Genomic DNA, 17,381 nt, shown 5'->3' with positions numbered 1-17,381 from the left:
AGCAGATACCTTTGGTAAACTACCTCCATATTATCTAAATGACACATGCTATTCTGCTATTACTGCACAGAACACAACATGTACAACGCAAGACATACTATTTCTTTGGTCTTCTTTTCCCCCAGTTTCCATCAAAAGACTATACGCCAAAATATTTCATACTGACTCTCGATATTCTGTTTTGGAAAAGCTGCAATGCTGTCCCATAAAAGTCGTCATTAAAGTGTTTCTTATTTCTGTCATAATTTCCCTGTAACAGGCTTCATAGCTAATGTTCTCTCTTGGTAAGAGAATAGTGCCCCGTGTCTTGCTTGTGCTGTGTTATAGGACAGAAACGAAGTTCAGCTGTGGAATCAGGTCCAAAAAAAAAAAAAAAGGGGAACACAGAAGACCAAATTAAAATTCTAAAAGCAGGTTTTCTCAAGATATTCAGGGGGGTTTTATCCACAACTTCTTTCTAGTTGTCCAGCAGAAAATAAAATTGTAGACACTTCTTCAGTATTTTTAGGTGAAAACTCTATTTTCCACTGAAATATAACCTAAATAGTATTTCTGACCCACTACATAAATAACCCAGTTATTTAAGACCCTTGTAAAAAGTCAACAAAAAAGTCTTTCAATTAAATTCCGGCTTGCCAATGTGAAGAATTTTGTCATCAACAGTGTAAGAAGAATTTCACATTTTGTAGGAAGGTTCATCTTTTCAATCTTGGCAAATCCAATTGGTTCTTCTAAGAAATTAGTGAGCATATTTTTTCAGTACTAAAGCAAATGAAGCAACTTACGGTTCAGGCGTGTAGAGGGGATCTGAGCCGTGCCGTATGTACTGAGTACAGTGAAAGACTCTGTATGCTAAGCCAGCTAAAAAATCACGGGGAGACAGGTATCCAGCAACTGGTCTCACTGTGAAGCCAGACCGTTCTGAAGTGAAGGAGATAATAAAAGACCACATTACATATATCACTGTATCTGTTGTTAATTATTCTACCAGAAGCATGACACAAAGAATCTTGATGATCACTCCACATATTTTTCAATTATTCCATACAAGAAATATTTTGCATTGCTAGCATATGTATAATGAAAACAGCTGGAAGTATTTCAAAGTCGGTCTGAATATCTTCATCTAGAAAAAAATGCTAAGGTACCATAAGTGATGTTCTTAAAATTTTTATGTCTGGTACCAAATGGGAGAGAAGTTTCCATATTGGAAAGTATGCAAAATATGTTAAAAAATTAACAGAACAGAATAGGATTAAAACAAATCTGTCCTCATTTTTACAGATAAATTATTGTTTGTGTCAATAAAATACTGATTTTTATAGTTGAGGTCCTCATTTAAGTATTTAACATGTTCCTTTGTCAGATTAGTCCCAGAGTGGAAGAGTTTCAGACTCAGTGACTTTGAAAAGCACGTTTCTCTCAAAAATTAATTCTTTATTCTTCTGAAGTTTTTACAGGACAATGTTGCAAGTTTTTCTGCAACAGATAGTACTACCTGCTCTATGTAGTCTGAGAACATATTTCTGAAAGACATGTGAGATTTTGAATTTCTAGCTAGGAATTAAAAATATGTACAATTTGCCATCATTCCTTAGAGACCATAACACAATATATGAGAGACCCAGAAGGACACAAGCAAATTCAAAGAATGATGAGTCAGCTATTAGCAAATGCAGGTTTTCACAAACAAGAATTATGGATGAAGCATAGACTGAGGAATGTAAGCCTGTCATTAAAAATTCTGTATTTCCTTTAGCCTTTCCATATATATATATTTGGAACAAAATGCTTAGCTAATTATTCTCTTACCAGCACATACGTTTGGTTTGTTTTTTTCAAACACCCACCTTTATAATATTTTAGTTCCTGAGTAAGAGGTTTAAGGAACAAATATAAGTATCTGAAGGGACCTTTGAGGAGAAATTAAAATCTTAAATTGACTCTTTGGTGGCTTTCCTCTAGAGCTAAAAACAACAGGTCCATATCTCCCACATTTTCCATATGGGATACATTTCCATTACAAATGAAAAATAAGAATTTATTTTCAAACTGAAATATGTAATACACGGATCCTTTAAAAAATAAAATGAAAGAGAAGCACCACATCACCTATGGTGTCCAACACATCTTTTTCAACATACAAATATAAGGACTAGCTTCAGGTGGTCTTGAGCACTCAGGAAAGCCTCATATTCACCAGGCTACACAACAGTGTAGCCAAACCTGCTCTCCACTTTAAATTCAGTTATCTTGGCATCTGACTCCTTCTTTTTCCTGCCTGGACATTTGGGGTATGCCCAGTGTGGTTATCAGAAATCCCCATCTGTGGCAACGAGAGAGCAGCACTAACTCAACTCTTCGTTTTCACCGTACCAAAGGATTTTCTCCCTGTACAAGATATTACATGCTTTACATGTTCAGCTGATTAATTTCTCTCTTGCAAATACCTACATAAAACTGTCTTGACTAAAAAAACTCTGCCATGGAGAACACCAAAACCAGAATGATACTTCAGACAATGCTGTGAGTCTTTTCATTCAATGTAATTTGTACTCCATACTAACAGAGTGTGTTCATGAAACTGCTATCTATTGATAAATCGAATATGAATCTTACCTTTAAGAAAAATTGAAACATCTTCCAACTGAGGCACATTATCTTCCCTGTATCCACAGTACTTGGTCAGCAGAGGAAAGTTTTTTAAATATTCCCGACAAGCATGGGTGGGATAGAGTTTACTGAGTTCCCTAAATACCACCCCCCAAGTTTTAACTTCTTCAGCTGTGTACTCCACTCTGGGAATGGGTTGGCCACTGCAGGAAAAAAAAAAAAAAAGCATCTGAATACAACTAGACTGTAGACAGATTGTAGATACCAACATTTCCATAAAAAGTATTATGTAAATAAAGGCAAATTAGACTATTAAAACTATATGAACTATCTTAATCTGATAGCTTGATGCGTCTTCCTTAGAATTATTTCTTGATGATATAATGTACATATTCTATCATTTCCTCAAGAACTGTGTTTCTTACTAAACAATCACATTATTTCTTAATCTTTGTACATATCATAGTAGAAAGATGGATTTCTTATACACCATGTTCCTACATGAGACTAATATTTTTCCACTTATTGCCAAGTGGATAGCTGAAGATCCTGATTCAGTCTAACACGTAGATTCAGTAAGAACTTCAGCAGACTGCATTCTCTATCCTTTAAAATAAATTCTAAAAATTCTCTATTCTTTAAAATACATAATATTCACACAGCATCAAATGCTGGGTGAAGACTAGACAATTACATAAATGCTTAGAAGTGTATGGACCAAAATAAAAACTGTATATTTATTGCTTAGACTGTTGTTTACATGTGCAGATATGTTTGGAACCCCAAATTCATGCAGGACTACATTATGAGAAAGCTCATCTCAGAGCCAGCAGCCCAGCCTAAGTGAAACTAAGCCTTTAAATACATATCTCCTTTTGTTTTATTTCTGCCCTGTTCCTCTGCCCCCTCCCCCTTGCACCAATGTACAGATATTGCAAAGCAGGAGCCTTCCAGGGTACCTGCGAATCTGTTTCTGACATCCAAGATTTGCCTTGCGTAGTTACAGTTAATTCAAAACCTACTGACAATGTGAACATTGCAAAGAGCTCCTTCCAGCTTGCACTACTTTGTATTTAGCTGTAAGGAATTTCCCATGTCATGGTCATGGGCCATCGTCTCATGTCATTAATTCCCCCTAGAAACGTTATAATGTTTCTCTGGATTTAATATTCACAATCTAGAATATGTAACCTCTGCAATCTGCCTTCTCCACAGGCATCTTCTTCTGCTGCACTGTAATTACGTACAGATTGGCAAAGGGATTCACAAGATCCTCCTCCGCTCCATCAGTCCTTATCTCTCACTCTCCTGCCACAGGGCTGGCAATGTGGGCACTCCCAGCCCAGTGCTGCAGCTTCCCCAGTACCACAGACAGCAGCTGATCAGGCGTATCAGGCACGGGGAACTCCACTGCAGCTGGAGAAGCACAGTGCTGGGCTTTTGCTGGCAGTTCTTGCCCAATTCATAATCCTGTCTCCACTGTACAAGGTAACAAGGAATAAGCCCTCATGTCACATTTGATTGCTGTTACGCAGTCCCTACATGCACAAGAGAGGATCATCTGCCCTACATTCATTGTGGTCGTCCCCTCATCTTTATTGAAAATTTATCATTTAATCCCCCTGCCTGCCATGGTATCAAAGGATTTTGATCCATGGCAGTTATCTGTCAGTCAAAGGCAACTTTGTATGAGGTACTCGTACTTGGTAGGGACTGCTGAATATCCAATAAATGAAGTAGTTCCCTGTCAGCCCCTTTTGCAGACATGACAAGAATTGCAACACATCTAGTGAAGTATTTCTCATCCACAGCAGCTGCTCTGGGTTTGTGCCATCCTGCACTGGGAGACAGTCCTTCAGGTCTAGTATCTGTCTTCCCCCTTAACACTTCATAAGCCTTAAGCTGCCTGCCAGCTCATGGAAAGCATAGCACAGCTATTCTGAACTGTACTATGCATGACAGATACATGCAGGTTGCTACTCCATCCACTTGCATTAGCCAGAATACCCAGCCTCATCCCTTTTCCTTTGGCCTGACCCCTACTATGAATACTGCCAGTATGGGTCAGCACTGGCACATCAAGGAGGAGGATATGTTTTAACACTGGAAAAACTCATGTTTCTATTTAGCCTGTCACTAGAAAGGCATAAACACAATCAAGGATCTGAAGCTTGTTCACTGCTCACTAAAAGGTTTATAACTTAGTTATTGTTTCAATTAATTCATTAGTACTGAAGTAAGGTTCACTGAACATTAATTCCTTAATAGGCTTTATGCCTAGGAGAGCTGATCTTATTTCCATCTGATCAGATACTGCTTTCTTTATAGAGAGAATCAAGGCAGCCAGACTTGTGGGAGGATCTATGCCTTTTTCCCTCAGCTCTGCAAACTTCATATTTCTTACCTTCTTATTTCAACAAGCAAGATCCATCTTGCACTCAAACATTTCAGTAAATCACGGAAATGGCCAACCTGCAAAGCCAGTTTCCTTGTGGCTAAGATGACTGTACAAGATAACCTAATGTGAATTTTTATTTCTCCTTATTAAAATAGGGTCTTTCCATTTTGCCATGGTCATGAGCTATCAACTTGTATTATTAATTCCCTCTTGAACATCATATGTTTCCTCCAGATTTAATTTTCTCAACACTTTTCCAAACCCTAATCAGTCTCAAAGGACTAATTAGCAAGATTAACACATTTTCACTATCTTTAGGATAGAAGCTAAGTGAAGGAGGGAGGAATATGGTGTTTTTTATTGGGTTTTTGGTCCATTTATTTCATACAACTGATCTTCACTGCTATGCTCTATTAACATGTCTTTTCCTTTAATGCCTGGCTCCAGCAAATATCTGCTCCTCCAAGTTCACTTTGCAGTGTTTCTGACTCTCTCTCTCCATTACAGACACCACTTCGTGTTCAAGCAAAGCAAAGCATCTACCACTATAGAACAGTAGCAATTAATAAAGGAAATGCTGATCTGGGATTTTCAACTCAACTTTTTATGGAGCCAATTCCTTGCAGCCAAATCTCTTTGTTTTTTGGTTTTTTGTTTTTTTTTTAAGGAAACAAGTGTGGATTGTTGTTTTTTTCACAGTGGAAAATGATAAGTAGAAACACATCAAGCCTCAGTAAGTGATTAGGAAGGTCACTTGCCTGGAAGACACTGAGAGGTGTTTATCCCCAAGGAGAGCAGCCCTTGTGAAAGAGATGTTCTGTTTGTAGAAATAAGTAAATAGTCATTAGACAACTGAAGAGAGTGTGATGAGACTGTGATGTAGTGTCAAGACACCTCTGGTAACTCTGAGCTCCACAGCATTGGTAGCAGAAACAGCCCAGCTGTAGCAGCACAGGGTCTTCCCTGAGCTGATTTGCCTTTCCTCAGCATGGCTTAGGCTGTGCTGCAGCAGGCTACTGGGGGTATCTCCCTGGGCTGTCTCTCCATGGATACCCAGAGACAGACTGACTGTACAGACCAGTAGATACAGCATGTCCCTGGGGGTAAGGATAACCACTGCAGGAGACCTGAAGTATGAATGAGATTTTGACACGTTAGGTAACTGCCCTAACCACTGGTCTCCCAGTCTTTTTCTGGTCCCTAGCTAAGAGTATTTGAAGCCTCTTCTTTTCTTTCTGCTTGCAATAATAGGACAAGTTTGAAATCTTTTAAAGGCTTGGAAAGATGAGTGGAATGAAGGAGTACATCTGAGCAGTTTTGCTGAAGTACAAGATCCGGTCCTCAAATAACCTCTGGTTTGGATTGTGTAATTTTTATAATGTGCCTGCAAAACTGTTCTTAAGCCTTCAAAATCTAAAGAAGGAAAAGGTTTTCCTTTCCTTTATTTGTTTTATTTTCTGGAAATGTGCAGGATTACTTTACGTTATTTTGCAAAATGTGTTTCTCATCTGGTTTCAGGGTGGGAAAAAACCCCACACTTTGAAGCAAAAGACCAACTACTGCCTAGCAAGCCAGCTGCATCACCTTTCCAGAACTTAGGCAGCTGAGAGGGAGAAGGAAGGAAGATTTTACCAGCAAGTTAGCTGCTGTGAAATGCACAGCACTACTGCTACCATCATGGGTAAATGGAGATCTATCCCACTTACTGAAAGAGCCTAAGAGCACACACAGCCTGTCCTCATCCACACGTATGCACTTGACATTTCACACTGCAATAAATGCTAGGCAAGAAGCACTAACTTCATTGCAAGCATTAGACTAAAAGAAAGATAACAAATCAATCAGCTGTAAACAAACATACTGACAAAAAAGCTATCTCAACTTATGTTTGAAAGCTGGCTAAACTCAGGGCTTACCTGGACAGCCTAGAGAGCTTCTCTACCAATAAGCACCTGCCCCTGCAGGCAGCAGCTCAGTGTGCTGGATGGATGTCATTAGCACCCAGCTCAGCAAATACCACTGTGGGCGGAAAGAAAGGGGAAAGAACACTAGCACCTGCACATGTGTAGGACTGGCAATAGCTTAATGACCAGCATGGGACAAAAGTAAAGGAGAAATATAATCATAATTAATGGTCACAAAGCAGAGTTAATCCTTCTGTTCCCCCCCCAGCCTTCTACAGGCTTTATAATAAGCTTATACTGAAAAACCTTCAAAAATTCAGTTTTGACTTGATTCCTGACAGGATGTGCCTCCTATAGGTGGGGGGAAAAAAGCACTTTTCATATTCTTAAATCACATAGGCAGAAATCTCATAGGAGAAAAAATGAAAAACCTGAAGAAGTGTGGATAAGAAAATGGAAAAGAACATGAAATTAATATGTTCTTTCCCTTGAGAATGAGGGCTTAAACCTGTTGCAAATAAAACCTAGAGTAGGATTACAATTAGTTGAGTGCTTCTGTGACAAGAAAATTGCAACACAGTAGGTGTTTGTAGGTAGAACAGAAAGTTTCCTAACTTCCAGGAACTGTAGCAAATTGAAAATACTGACTTGAAGTGGGAAAAAAAATCAGAATGAGAAAACACTTGCAGTGTATTTGTGCACAGCCACCAGCTTCTCTAACTACATAGAAATGCACTGACTAAATTGTAAGAAATTTGGAGCTGTGTTGGCAAAATTGATAAATGGTCTTTTGCAGTCGAGTAGCATCATAGAACTGTTAAGGTTGGAAAAGACCTCTAAGATCATCAAGTCCAACTGTTAACTCAGCACTGCTATGTTCACCACTAAACCTTGTCCCCAAGTGCCACATCCAACCACCTTTTGGACACTTTCCGGGGGTGGTGATCCCATCACTTCCCTGAGCAGCCTATTCCAATGCCCGGCCATCCTTTCAATAAAAAAATGTTTCCCAATTTCCAATCTAAACCTCCCCTTGTGCAGCTTGATGCCATTTCCTCTCATCCTGTCACTTGTCTGGGAGAAGAGGCCAATCCCCTCCTCACAGAACCTCTTTGCATAGAGTGATAAGGTCTTCCCTGAGCCTTCTTTCCTCCAGGATAAATAACCCCAGCTCCCTCAGCCACTCCTCATCAGACTTGTGGTCCAGCCCGTTCCCCAGCTCCACTGCCCTTCTCCAGCACCTCAATGTCCTTTTTACAGTGAGAGGCCCAAAACTGGACACAGGATTTGAGGTGTGGCCTCACCAGTGCTGAGTACATGGAGAGAATCACTGCCCTGGTCCTGGTGCACATACCATTTCTGATACAGGCCATGATGCCATTGGCCTTCTTGGCCACCTGGGCAACTGCTGGCTCATGGTCAGATGCTGCCAACCAGCATCTCCAAATCCTTTTCCACTGAGCAGCTTTCCAGCTAATCTTCTCCCAGCCTGCATCACTGCAGGTTTTTAAGACCCAAGTGCAGGACCCAGCACCTGGTTTGTTGAACCTCATACGATTGGCCTCAGCCCAGTATAGCATGTGCATCAAAAGAAAATAAAAATTTTGGGGTTTAGTGAGCACTTCCAACTATCTATGCTAGATATGTGTGATTCAGAAGTGTGTCAGTTTGTCAGTATGACATGCAAATATTTGTAAAATATTTTCTAAAGTTTAAGCAGATGTGAATTAAATGCTAAAGAGAGAATGTTTGCCTTTCAAATGCTTGACTTGCCTGTAGCTGTATCAAAAATGTAACAGGATTCCAAGCATCAGGTTTGTAATTTATAGCCTACACTAAACTAGTCAAAGTTTAAAGGATGACTTTGTCTACTGTTGAACTTCATCCTACAGAATTAAGTAGAGCATGAATTCTAACTAGTCAGCAGCACAGGGAAGAACTATGCCAGTACTTACTATTTATAGCTCATGGCAACATCCACAAAGTACTTTCTTCTCTGTCGATAGACATTGTCTTTAAATCCCTTAAGCAAGGAAGAAGAGAGTCATTTACAATAAGGGCATAAAATTAGCTGTATTATAAAATAAATCATTAAAATGTTTATTTAGTACTTAGTTGCATTGTATTTTGATTAACACTGTCTACAGAAGTGCAAGAGAAAATAAGGGTTTTTTTCTTTTTTTTCTTCACCGGTTCCACAGGAGTTCTTTCAAGACAGTTTTGTGCATAGGTACAGTCATTCATCCAAGATGTTGAAAAGGGAAACTTTTTTTTATCATTTCATCTCACTCATGTTTTTCTTGATCTGAACTCAGATCTACACACAGGTACATAGCAAAATAATCTACCTATTCTTAATATATCTATCTTCACTAGAATCAAGTATCTAAAGATCATATGCAACTCATTTTGAAGATTCTTTTTTCAGCAGTTGCCATCTTAATCAACACACTAGGAACAGAACCATCAGCCTCCAGCACCAATCAGGCATATTGCTTCAGTTTGAGTTACAAAGGAAGGGCTCAACCTCATGGGTTACCTTTTCCATATTAAGAGCAAAAGAGTTGTATAACACATACATGCTGGCCACTTACAGCTCTTCGAGCTATTCAAAATTAGAACAAGATCTTTTCTATACCTATAAAATATAAAGACAGTTCAGGTTTGGACTACAAGAAGAGCAAGTTATTTTCAAAGTAGAACTGCCTGGCTCTTGAAGATAAAAAAGGGTAAAGAGTTACCTAAGTTCCCCAGTTAGTAGCCCAGAAAGTGCATTTAAGTTTCCCCCCATCAGAGCTGAAAATTAAAATGTCTTTTTTCCTTACTGCTCACATAGACAAATGCAAAACACTGAAGCAAATGAAAAGATAACATTGCTTGATTTGAAATACTTGTATGAGCTTCCATAAAACTCAGAAGACATTTTACTGCCCCATAAACCAAAGCTGTGCTGCTGGGGCAGAGTATGGGAGGATTTCACAGGACTAGAGAAAGCCTTCAAACCTCCACTCCTGCACAGAAAAGCTTCTTTGACTGGCAAAAAGTTGCTGTAATCTGGGGGAGCCTCCTTGTCTCCTTTATACCTTTTGATGTAAATGTTGAGTTACTCAGCTGAAGATCATTCAAGAGACCTGGAAAGTGATGGAAGACAGTACAGGGAACTTAAAAGCTTGTCAAATGTGATGAAACTGAGACTGAAATCATTAGCCATTGTGGAGTGGGTTAGGGCTAAGCTGCTGAAGTGGTGCTATCATTACAGGTTCTGTAAGAGGATAATTCTCTTTGGTCCTCTGGCACCCACATGCCACTGCTAAGGAACAGGGCACCTGGAGTGGCCTTTCAAAGGCTAGTCACAGATTTAAAGGTTCTGACCCCATTTCTAGCATCTAACATGCTGCATAGGCTAACAAATGGTGTGTAAATTGTGTTTGTAAGAGTTCTCCCAAGTGTAAAATATGTATTCATATAATGCAAATGTCTGGTTTTTGTAAAACTGAAGGCAAATTTTCAGCAGAGTGCTCAAGTATTTAGTGAAGGTACCAACTCAGAACATAAAACAGTATCTAATGGCCTGTCACAGCCATAAACTCAAAGCTGGAATGAGCTGTCACTACAACTTCTGTTTGAACCAAATTATGGTTAATGGTTGAAGAAAATCAACAGGCTTTTCCTTTCTGAGAAAATGTGAATGAAATCCTAATTTGTCATCAAAAAGTGCATGGCAGAAACCAGGATCCAGGAACATGCTCCCTGACTATGGGCCCTCAGTATGGGAAGGGCTCCCACATGATAGAGGAGGCTGGGAATGAACCAAGGTGATGATGATGATGACTGTGGCTGGTATGTGGGCAGGTGACACCAGAGAAAGTGGGGCTGCCATGGAGCTTTGTGATGGTGTCCATTTGGCTTGTGTGCACAGGAGTGAGAATCTATGCCTGAGCTGCCACCACAGCACAAAATTTGTGCAATGAAAAACAAAGGAGACTATCATCTACAGCAAGAGTTCAATTTGATTCTATTACAAGACGGTCTTATGGTCAGCTATCTCAGTTCACACCCTACTTCCTTTCAGCTGGAAGTTTCTGACAAATACCAGTTTAATCCAGCCTATTTTAGGAATTGATACAACTGCCTACCACCAGTATCTTTAAGTCAAGCCATTCAGAGGTAGAAACTTGGATTTATGGCAAGAGAAAATATTTAAACACAAATGCTTTCAATCATCTGCCATCTAAAGACTCAGAGGTTAAGAATTTATAGCCATTAGCACAAGAAATAAAACATAACAAACTCCCTTTTCTGTCTTTTGCATGGAGCGTTTGGCACTAGTATAGATACAGCTTGTGTATGCAGGCTTGTCTCCTGCCACCAAAGTCAGGAAACAATGAGAGACACCTTCCCATCTGCTGCATTCATCAAAAACAGGAATATGTTTCTCTGGTTTATCTTGTAATTATCTCCTGAGTGCCAAATAATTCCTTCATAATTCTTTCTTCTCTGACACCTATTGACAATAGCAATTCTTACCTAAGAGCTACTTCTGGCAGAACTGAAGGTCATATTGATCTAAACTCTTTAAAGTTTAAAACCTTCCTCTCAAGCAATTTTTTTTTTTTTTTTAAAAAAGGCAAGCAGTACAAAAGAGGATACACTTGTTAAACAATGAATAAGTTTTCTGGAGGACCTCCATTTTGTGTATCCTTCTACAGAAAAGGAAGACAAATTCACTGAAACTACCGAAGAGAAACCAGTCCTCATCTTCTGAAAACAATCAGAAGTCAACAGGCTTTTTATTTGACTGGCAAATAACCTGAACAAATTATCTACGGGACAAATTTCTGTTACACTTACCGGGTGATCAGCATCCAGCTCAGATCCATACATCAAAACTCTCTGAGAGCATTTGTCTAACTCAGAGATCTTCCTGGGGAACCAAGGGACACAGTCGAGATCTGTAGGAGACAGAATGCAAATTGAATATACTGGAGTGCAAGATCATGGAGATACCTGTGCAGAATGTCTGTCAGTGTCTAAACCAAGTGATACAAAAACAGCCTTGCCTTCTTCATCAGTCCAGATGTTTTCTGGTGGATTGAGAGACACTATATTAGTTTGAAACTTGAGCAACTGGATTAGTTCATTAAATTCTTTCTTACTGCAGTCACAGTCCACAAAAATTTCCACCTCTGAATTCCTTCTCTTTGATTTTCGTGATTCAATATGAACCATACTCACATGTTTTTCCTGTGGAAAGATGAAATAACAGATGAAATACAGACATACCTTGAAGAGCAATATTGGTGGCATATTCCTCAGGAAACTTTTTCCAGTTAATAAAAGTTCTTTTTATTGAAAGTACTCCCTTTTTCTATTTACAGGATTAGTTAGTGACACATAATAAATACTGATTAAAAAAAAAAAACTTACATGGAAAGTAAAAATAAAATTATTATTTTTAATGAAGAAAGCCAAGTAATGATTTCATTTTATCTATCAAGACAATCTCTTACAGAGGACAGTATAACACAATTTTTTTTATTATTTAATGCAATTTCATATTTATCTTTGCTATAAATATTAAATTCAATGACATTTTAGTGGGAAATTTGCATAATAATAATGTTATTTTAAATATAATTGAGTGTGCTTCTTTAAACAGATGTTTAAAGTAAACCTTATTACATGAGGAAGAAATTTTCTTTTTGAGAATAGCTCTGTATCAGTCCTCACCTATCTACTGTGCAATTATCAATATCATGGAGTGTTAACAGTAATAAAATTAAAATCCAACTCAATATATTCTCTGTTGCAATGTCCCCATCAAACACAACTCATGCAACAAACATCAGAGTGTAAATACTGCTAGCATGAAAACTTCCCTATGGGGTCTCTCTCCCACCACAACTACTGGTCTGCCAAGGGTATCATACAATCACAGATAACTGTAACGTGCTATGGCTGACCTGATCTAGTGTGACAGCCTTGCATCAAAACAGGAGGCTGGATTAGATGGCTGCTCTCCTTTCAACATGACTGACCTTCTACAGACTCCGATTTTTCCTTTTTCTTACTAGACAGAAACTATCCATTACTTTTCACAACTATTCTTGTACTTACTCAGTGGAGCCAATAAAACATTTGTTGACTTCCAAATGGGAAGGAATTCGTGTCTGTACTTCCACTTCCCATTGTATTTTACATGAATGTCCATTTCAGGTGCAGGTCTCCTCTGGTACAGCCAACCAGCAGTGTCTGCTTTTACACCTCTGCATACACATACTTCACTGGCATACTCCATAACTGCGTATACGGTGTAGCAACCCAATCACATAACAAATTCAATTTGGTATTCCCTAGGTTAAGTAGAGAAAAAAGCCCTGCACTCCCCCCTGCAGAACTCAATTTGTTAAGTGACTGCACAAATGCGGGTGGATATCCCTGCCACATCTTCCAGACACATTTTAAGAGACCAGAGTGAATTTTATGCCTATTCCCAAGAAGGGGTAACAGATGTGCAAATCCAGAATTTCAGGTATGAACCCATACAAGCATTTCAGCCAGAGCTGCAGTTAGACTTTTAACTCATGGAGAAAAGCTGCATTGAAAACACAACTCCTACTGCAACACATGTTCACTCACCTTAGGTTTCCATTCTTTTTGTCAAACACCCTGCTTCCTGGCAGACTCCCTCCTGTGGGTCTAACTCACCTCGTTTTCTTGGCTGGAGAATCTACGTGTCGAATCTACATCAGCCTTGGGAATCTGTTCCCAGAGCCTGCTACTATGACTGAGGACTGGTAATGCCCAGTGATCCCATACTTACATCCCTCTGATGGTTTGGCCTGAGGCAGGCTCCAAGCCACCTCCTAACTTTCTCTTCACTGCACTGCACAGACTGAATGACCTCAGACTTTTATCATACTGCTTTAACTATCTTCAGACATGACTCCAAACATTCTGACCAGGAGTCTGACCTATAGCACTGATTGCATGGGGATCTGTGTGGGAACCAATACTTCACAATTTACATTCCAGTTAGACACATAAAACCCTGAGCCTGTAAGCACTTAAAGGTGTCTCTAATTTCAAGACCAAGCAAGGTTGCCGCCAGCACCACCTGATTGTATGTAACTTAGATTCCAAATTGCTCTCTGAAAGTGCCTCCTTTCATTGTAGTCTGCACAGTCAACTTTAAATCTAATTTACAGTGTTGGGAATCACGTCAGAAACCTAAAGTGAATGATGTGAACATCAGCATCACTGTCAAACTATAGTCCAGAAAACCCTTCACAAGCCCAAAATGCTTTGTTCAATGGTCCATAAAATTTTAAGTTACTTTTATTCAGTTCTGCAGAGCGAGTGTAGCTGCACTCTATTCCTTCTGCCACGGTCCATTAGATTTATATCAACAAAGAGCCTGACCTCAGTAGCCGTCCTCAGTCCAGTCAGCATAAATGATTTTTAAGCGTTACCTGGAAGAGTCGAAGAGCTTTCACCAATCCACCAACTTCATTCTTCAAGGAAAACACCACAGCTGTCTTGCCACCTTCAGAAGCAGATTCACTCTTCCCATTTCCCTTATTCCCTTTCTTTTCCTCATTTTTCCCAGAACTCGATCTGTTTAGCTACAAACGGATAAAGAACATGATCATCTCAGATGAAAAAGGGCCTTGCCCGCAAGAGAAATTTTTGTTTAAAATAGCTGAACAGAACTCATCCTGGCTTAATTTGAAAGAAAAGGTCATGTGTTTACTTGAAATCAGAATCACAGGTTAAAGGCTGCTGCTAGAGACGATTGTGTAAGAAGCCAGTCCATACAAAAAAAAAAAAAAAAAAAAAAAAAAGCCTAAGGAAAAGCATAAATGGGATACAAATATGATGGCATTATTTGGGCAATGCTATCATTAGCCATAAATGTGAAACAAATGGAGACAGTCCAAATTACTGGTAAAGCCTGCAGATCAGTTACTGTAACCTGAATATTGCTGCAAAATCACAGGGATGCTATTCTACCCTGTATCAGTCAACTTATAAAGATGTGCACTGGTCTGTATTTTTGAATTAACCAGTAAATTTAAAGCCAAAACTTTATGTTCTCTCTTGTAGTACAATTAATATTATCATGTAATGCAATTCTTTCTGAGAAAACAAAACCTCTGTTGATTATTCAAACAAGAACAGAAATACTTAGACTGCAACAGAGAATATCAAGTTGGAAGGGACCTCAAGGATCATCCGGTCCAACTCTTCTTGGCAAAAGCATGGTCTAGACAAGATGACCCAGCACCCTGTCCAACCGAATCTTAAAATCATCTAGTGTTGGGGAATCCACTGCTTCTCTCAGAAGATGACTCCAATGGTTGATTTTTCTCATTGTGAAAACCTTTACATCCCACAGAAGATGAGTTAGCTGAGGAACTCAAAAAAATACAGAAAATCACATCATCCTTGGCCACTCTTACATTCTTCTCACAATTTGGGAGTCCAAGACTGCTCTAAGAAAAATTTCAGTCAGCATTTTCCAAAAAATGTCATTTTATCAGCTTAAATCTTGTTGAGATGCCAACAGTACATCCTTTATAGACAATTTTTATAAGATTGACCATGATTTTCAAAAAGCAGCCTGCATTTTCCAATACCTAGGCTGTTACTTCTGGAGAAATCAAGCCTCCAGTTAGATGTTAACTGCTTTGTTATAATCCATAAAAAATATGAAGATAGGCATTAAAAAGCATATACTATTTCCATGTTCAAAATGGATTAAATTGTGCTTCAGTAATTTCTAAAGCATCTTATAGAAAATAACCCAAAAATTAAGCTTTTTAAACAGGTCTTATAACACACTTTAAATGTCACTGGTGAAATCAGCCACAATTAAACAAGGTATGGGACATGCTAAGAAGTCTCTGCGGTCTCTTCTCATCATTTATTAGACTACAGGGAAACAATCTGGAAAACCAATTATGTGTGCAGAATGATATATGAATGGTTTCACACGTGTTTATTTTTTTAGCATTTGAGCTTATATCATTCTTCTTGTTAGGATATTTGCCTAGGGGATAGTTATGGGGAAGGTCACTTTTGTTTAAACTTCAGTAATATCTGGGATTTGGCTAAGTCCTTTTCACATATATCAAGAACACAACCTCCACATGAAGTGACAAAGGTGCTATTTTTACAGCATCTGTGTTTTTTCCATGTGTGCTGCTTTCTAGAAGCTATGTACACAGGACCATGGAGTCAACCAAGCATCTGAGAAACTCAATACTGTCAGTTCCTCTGGAAAACAAGGGCACTTGGCACCTTCCAAGCCTGTCACAGGTTCCCTAATACCCTCAAGAGAGCATTACCCAAAGTGATGACTGAAAGACCCTCTTAAGCATCTGAAAACTAAAATGAATGCCTATTTGTTAGGAGCCCAGTAGAAGAAGCTGAACTTGAATTTTATTAGCATGCTCATTAGTACACTTCATAATTAAACAACAACTAACAGACCAACTTTCCTAATGAAAATTAATTATCTGGAGCAAGTGCAAGTCCTCAGGAAAAGAAGTCTTTGCAGCAAAACTCAGTGAAGAAACTCAAATATGAAGACAATAACACAAATTTATTCCATTTAATTCAATGCTTTCAATAAAATCAGAGCATGCACAAACAGGGATATTCCACATTTTATTATAAAGACAATAGGCCAATTCACAACAGGTATAAGCCCGTACATTCTGCTGGTTTTACCCAAGTTGATAAAAATCTAAAATCTGTTACAAAATTTTATAGAAGGCGGAGTCTTCATAATCCTAATTATGTCACATATTTAGAGCACGTTGCCTTATTTAGGCACACATACATTTCCTTGTTAGCATACAGAAGTTTATCCCATGCTTGAAACCACCCAAGCGCCTGTTGCACCCGTATCATCATCTCGCAGAGAACCAATTCTATCTCCTCACGGTTTTTCAGCAGTCCCCTGGTACGGTGTTCCCACGTATCCTTGCACCCCTGCCCGTCGACAGAAGCCGGGAACACAGCCGCAAATCCATCGGCACCAACGCAGTGTGGGTGCACGGCATTTCTGTCTAGCCAAAAATGCTTTATAGATCGTGCTGTGAGGCTTACAAGCGCCCTGAAAAGACAGGTTCTGCTGATGTATATAGCCCACTGGACTAACCAAGGACTTCCAAAATCCAAGCATTTAACACCACTAAACTGATGCTTTTCTATTATTCCAGTAACAATATGGTTCATTTCTGCAACAAGGCTTGTATTGCTAATTAAACTTTTTCTGTTATCTGAGACACTTTCAAGGCAGCGTTTTGAACGGAGACCGATTCGACAGCAAAGTTAGTTTCCCCGGCCCCTGCAGCTGCTGAGGAACTGCTGACTTGACCATGAAGCGAGGAGCAAGGGGGACGCACGGCTACCTGGCCCCGGGCCCCGGCGGGCCCCGACCCCCCGGCGCCCGCCCT

General features: G+C 39.3%; 1 protein-coding gene across 1 annotated transcript in view; it reads right to left on the bottom strand.

Moving 5' to 3' along the window:
• TPH2 (tryptophan hydroxylase 2) overlaps positions 1 to 17,160 on the bottom strand; it is a 50,498-nt gene extending 33,338 nt beyond the window's left edge. The window contains exons 1-7 of the mRNA XM_008632900.2: positions 16,744 to 17,160; positions 14,388 to 14,540; positions 11,976 to 12,159; positions 11,767 to 11,867; positions 8,871 to 8,938; positions 2,620 to 2,816; positions 786 to 921 (exon numbers count right to left, since the gene is read on the bottom strand). Of these exons, the coding sequence (XP_008631122.1) occupies positions 786 to 921; positions 2,620 to 2,816; positions 8,871 to 8,938; positions 11,767 to 11,867; positions 11,976 to 12,159; positions 14,388 to 14,540; positions 16,744 to 17,160 (1,256 nt within the window). The remainder of the gene's footprint in view (positions 1 to 785; positions 922 to 2,619; positions 2,817 to 8,870; positions 8,939 to 11,766; positions 11,868 to 11,975; positions 12,160 to 14,387; positions 14,541 to 16,743) is intronic.
• Between the last annotated feature and the right edge of the window lie 221 nt (positions 17,161 to 17,381).

Source organism: Corvus brachyrhynchos, unplaced genomic scaffold (assembly GCF_000691975.1).
Source record: "Corvus brachyrhynchos isolate BGI_N302 unplaced genomic scaffold, ASM69197v1 scaffold32, whole genome shotgun sequence".
In the NCBI taxonomy this organism is placed as follows: domain Eukaryota; kingdom Metazoa; phylum Chordata; class Aves; order Passeriformes; family Corvidae; genus Corvus; species Corvus brachyrhynchos.
This window is presented reverse-complemented; position numbering and strand designations above follow the sequence as displayed.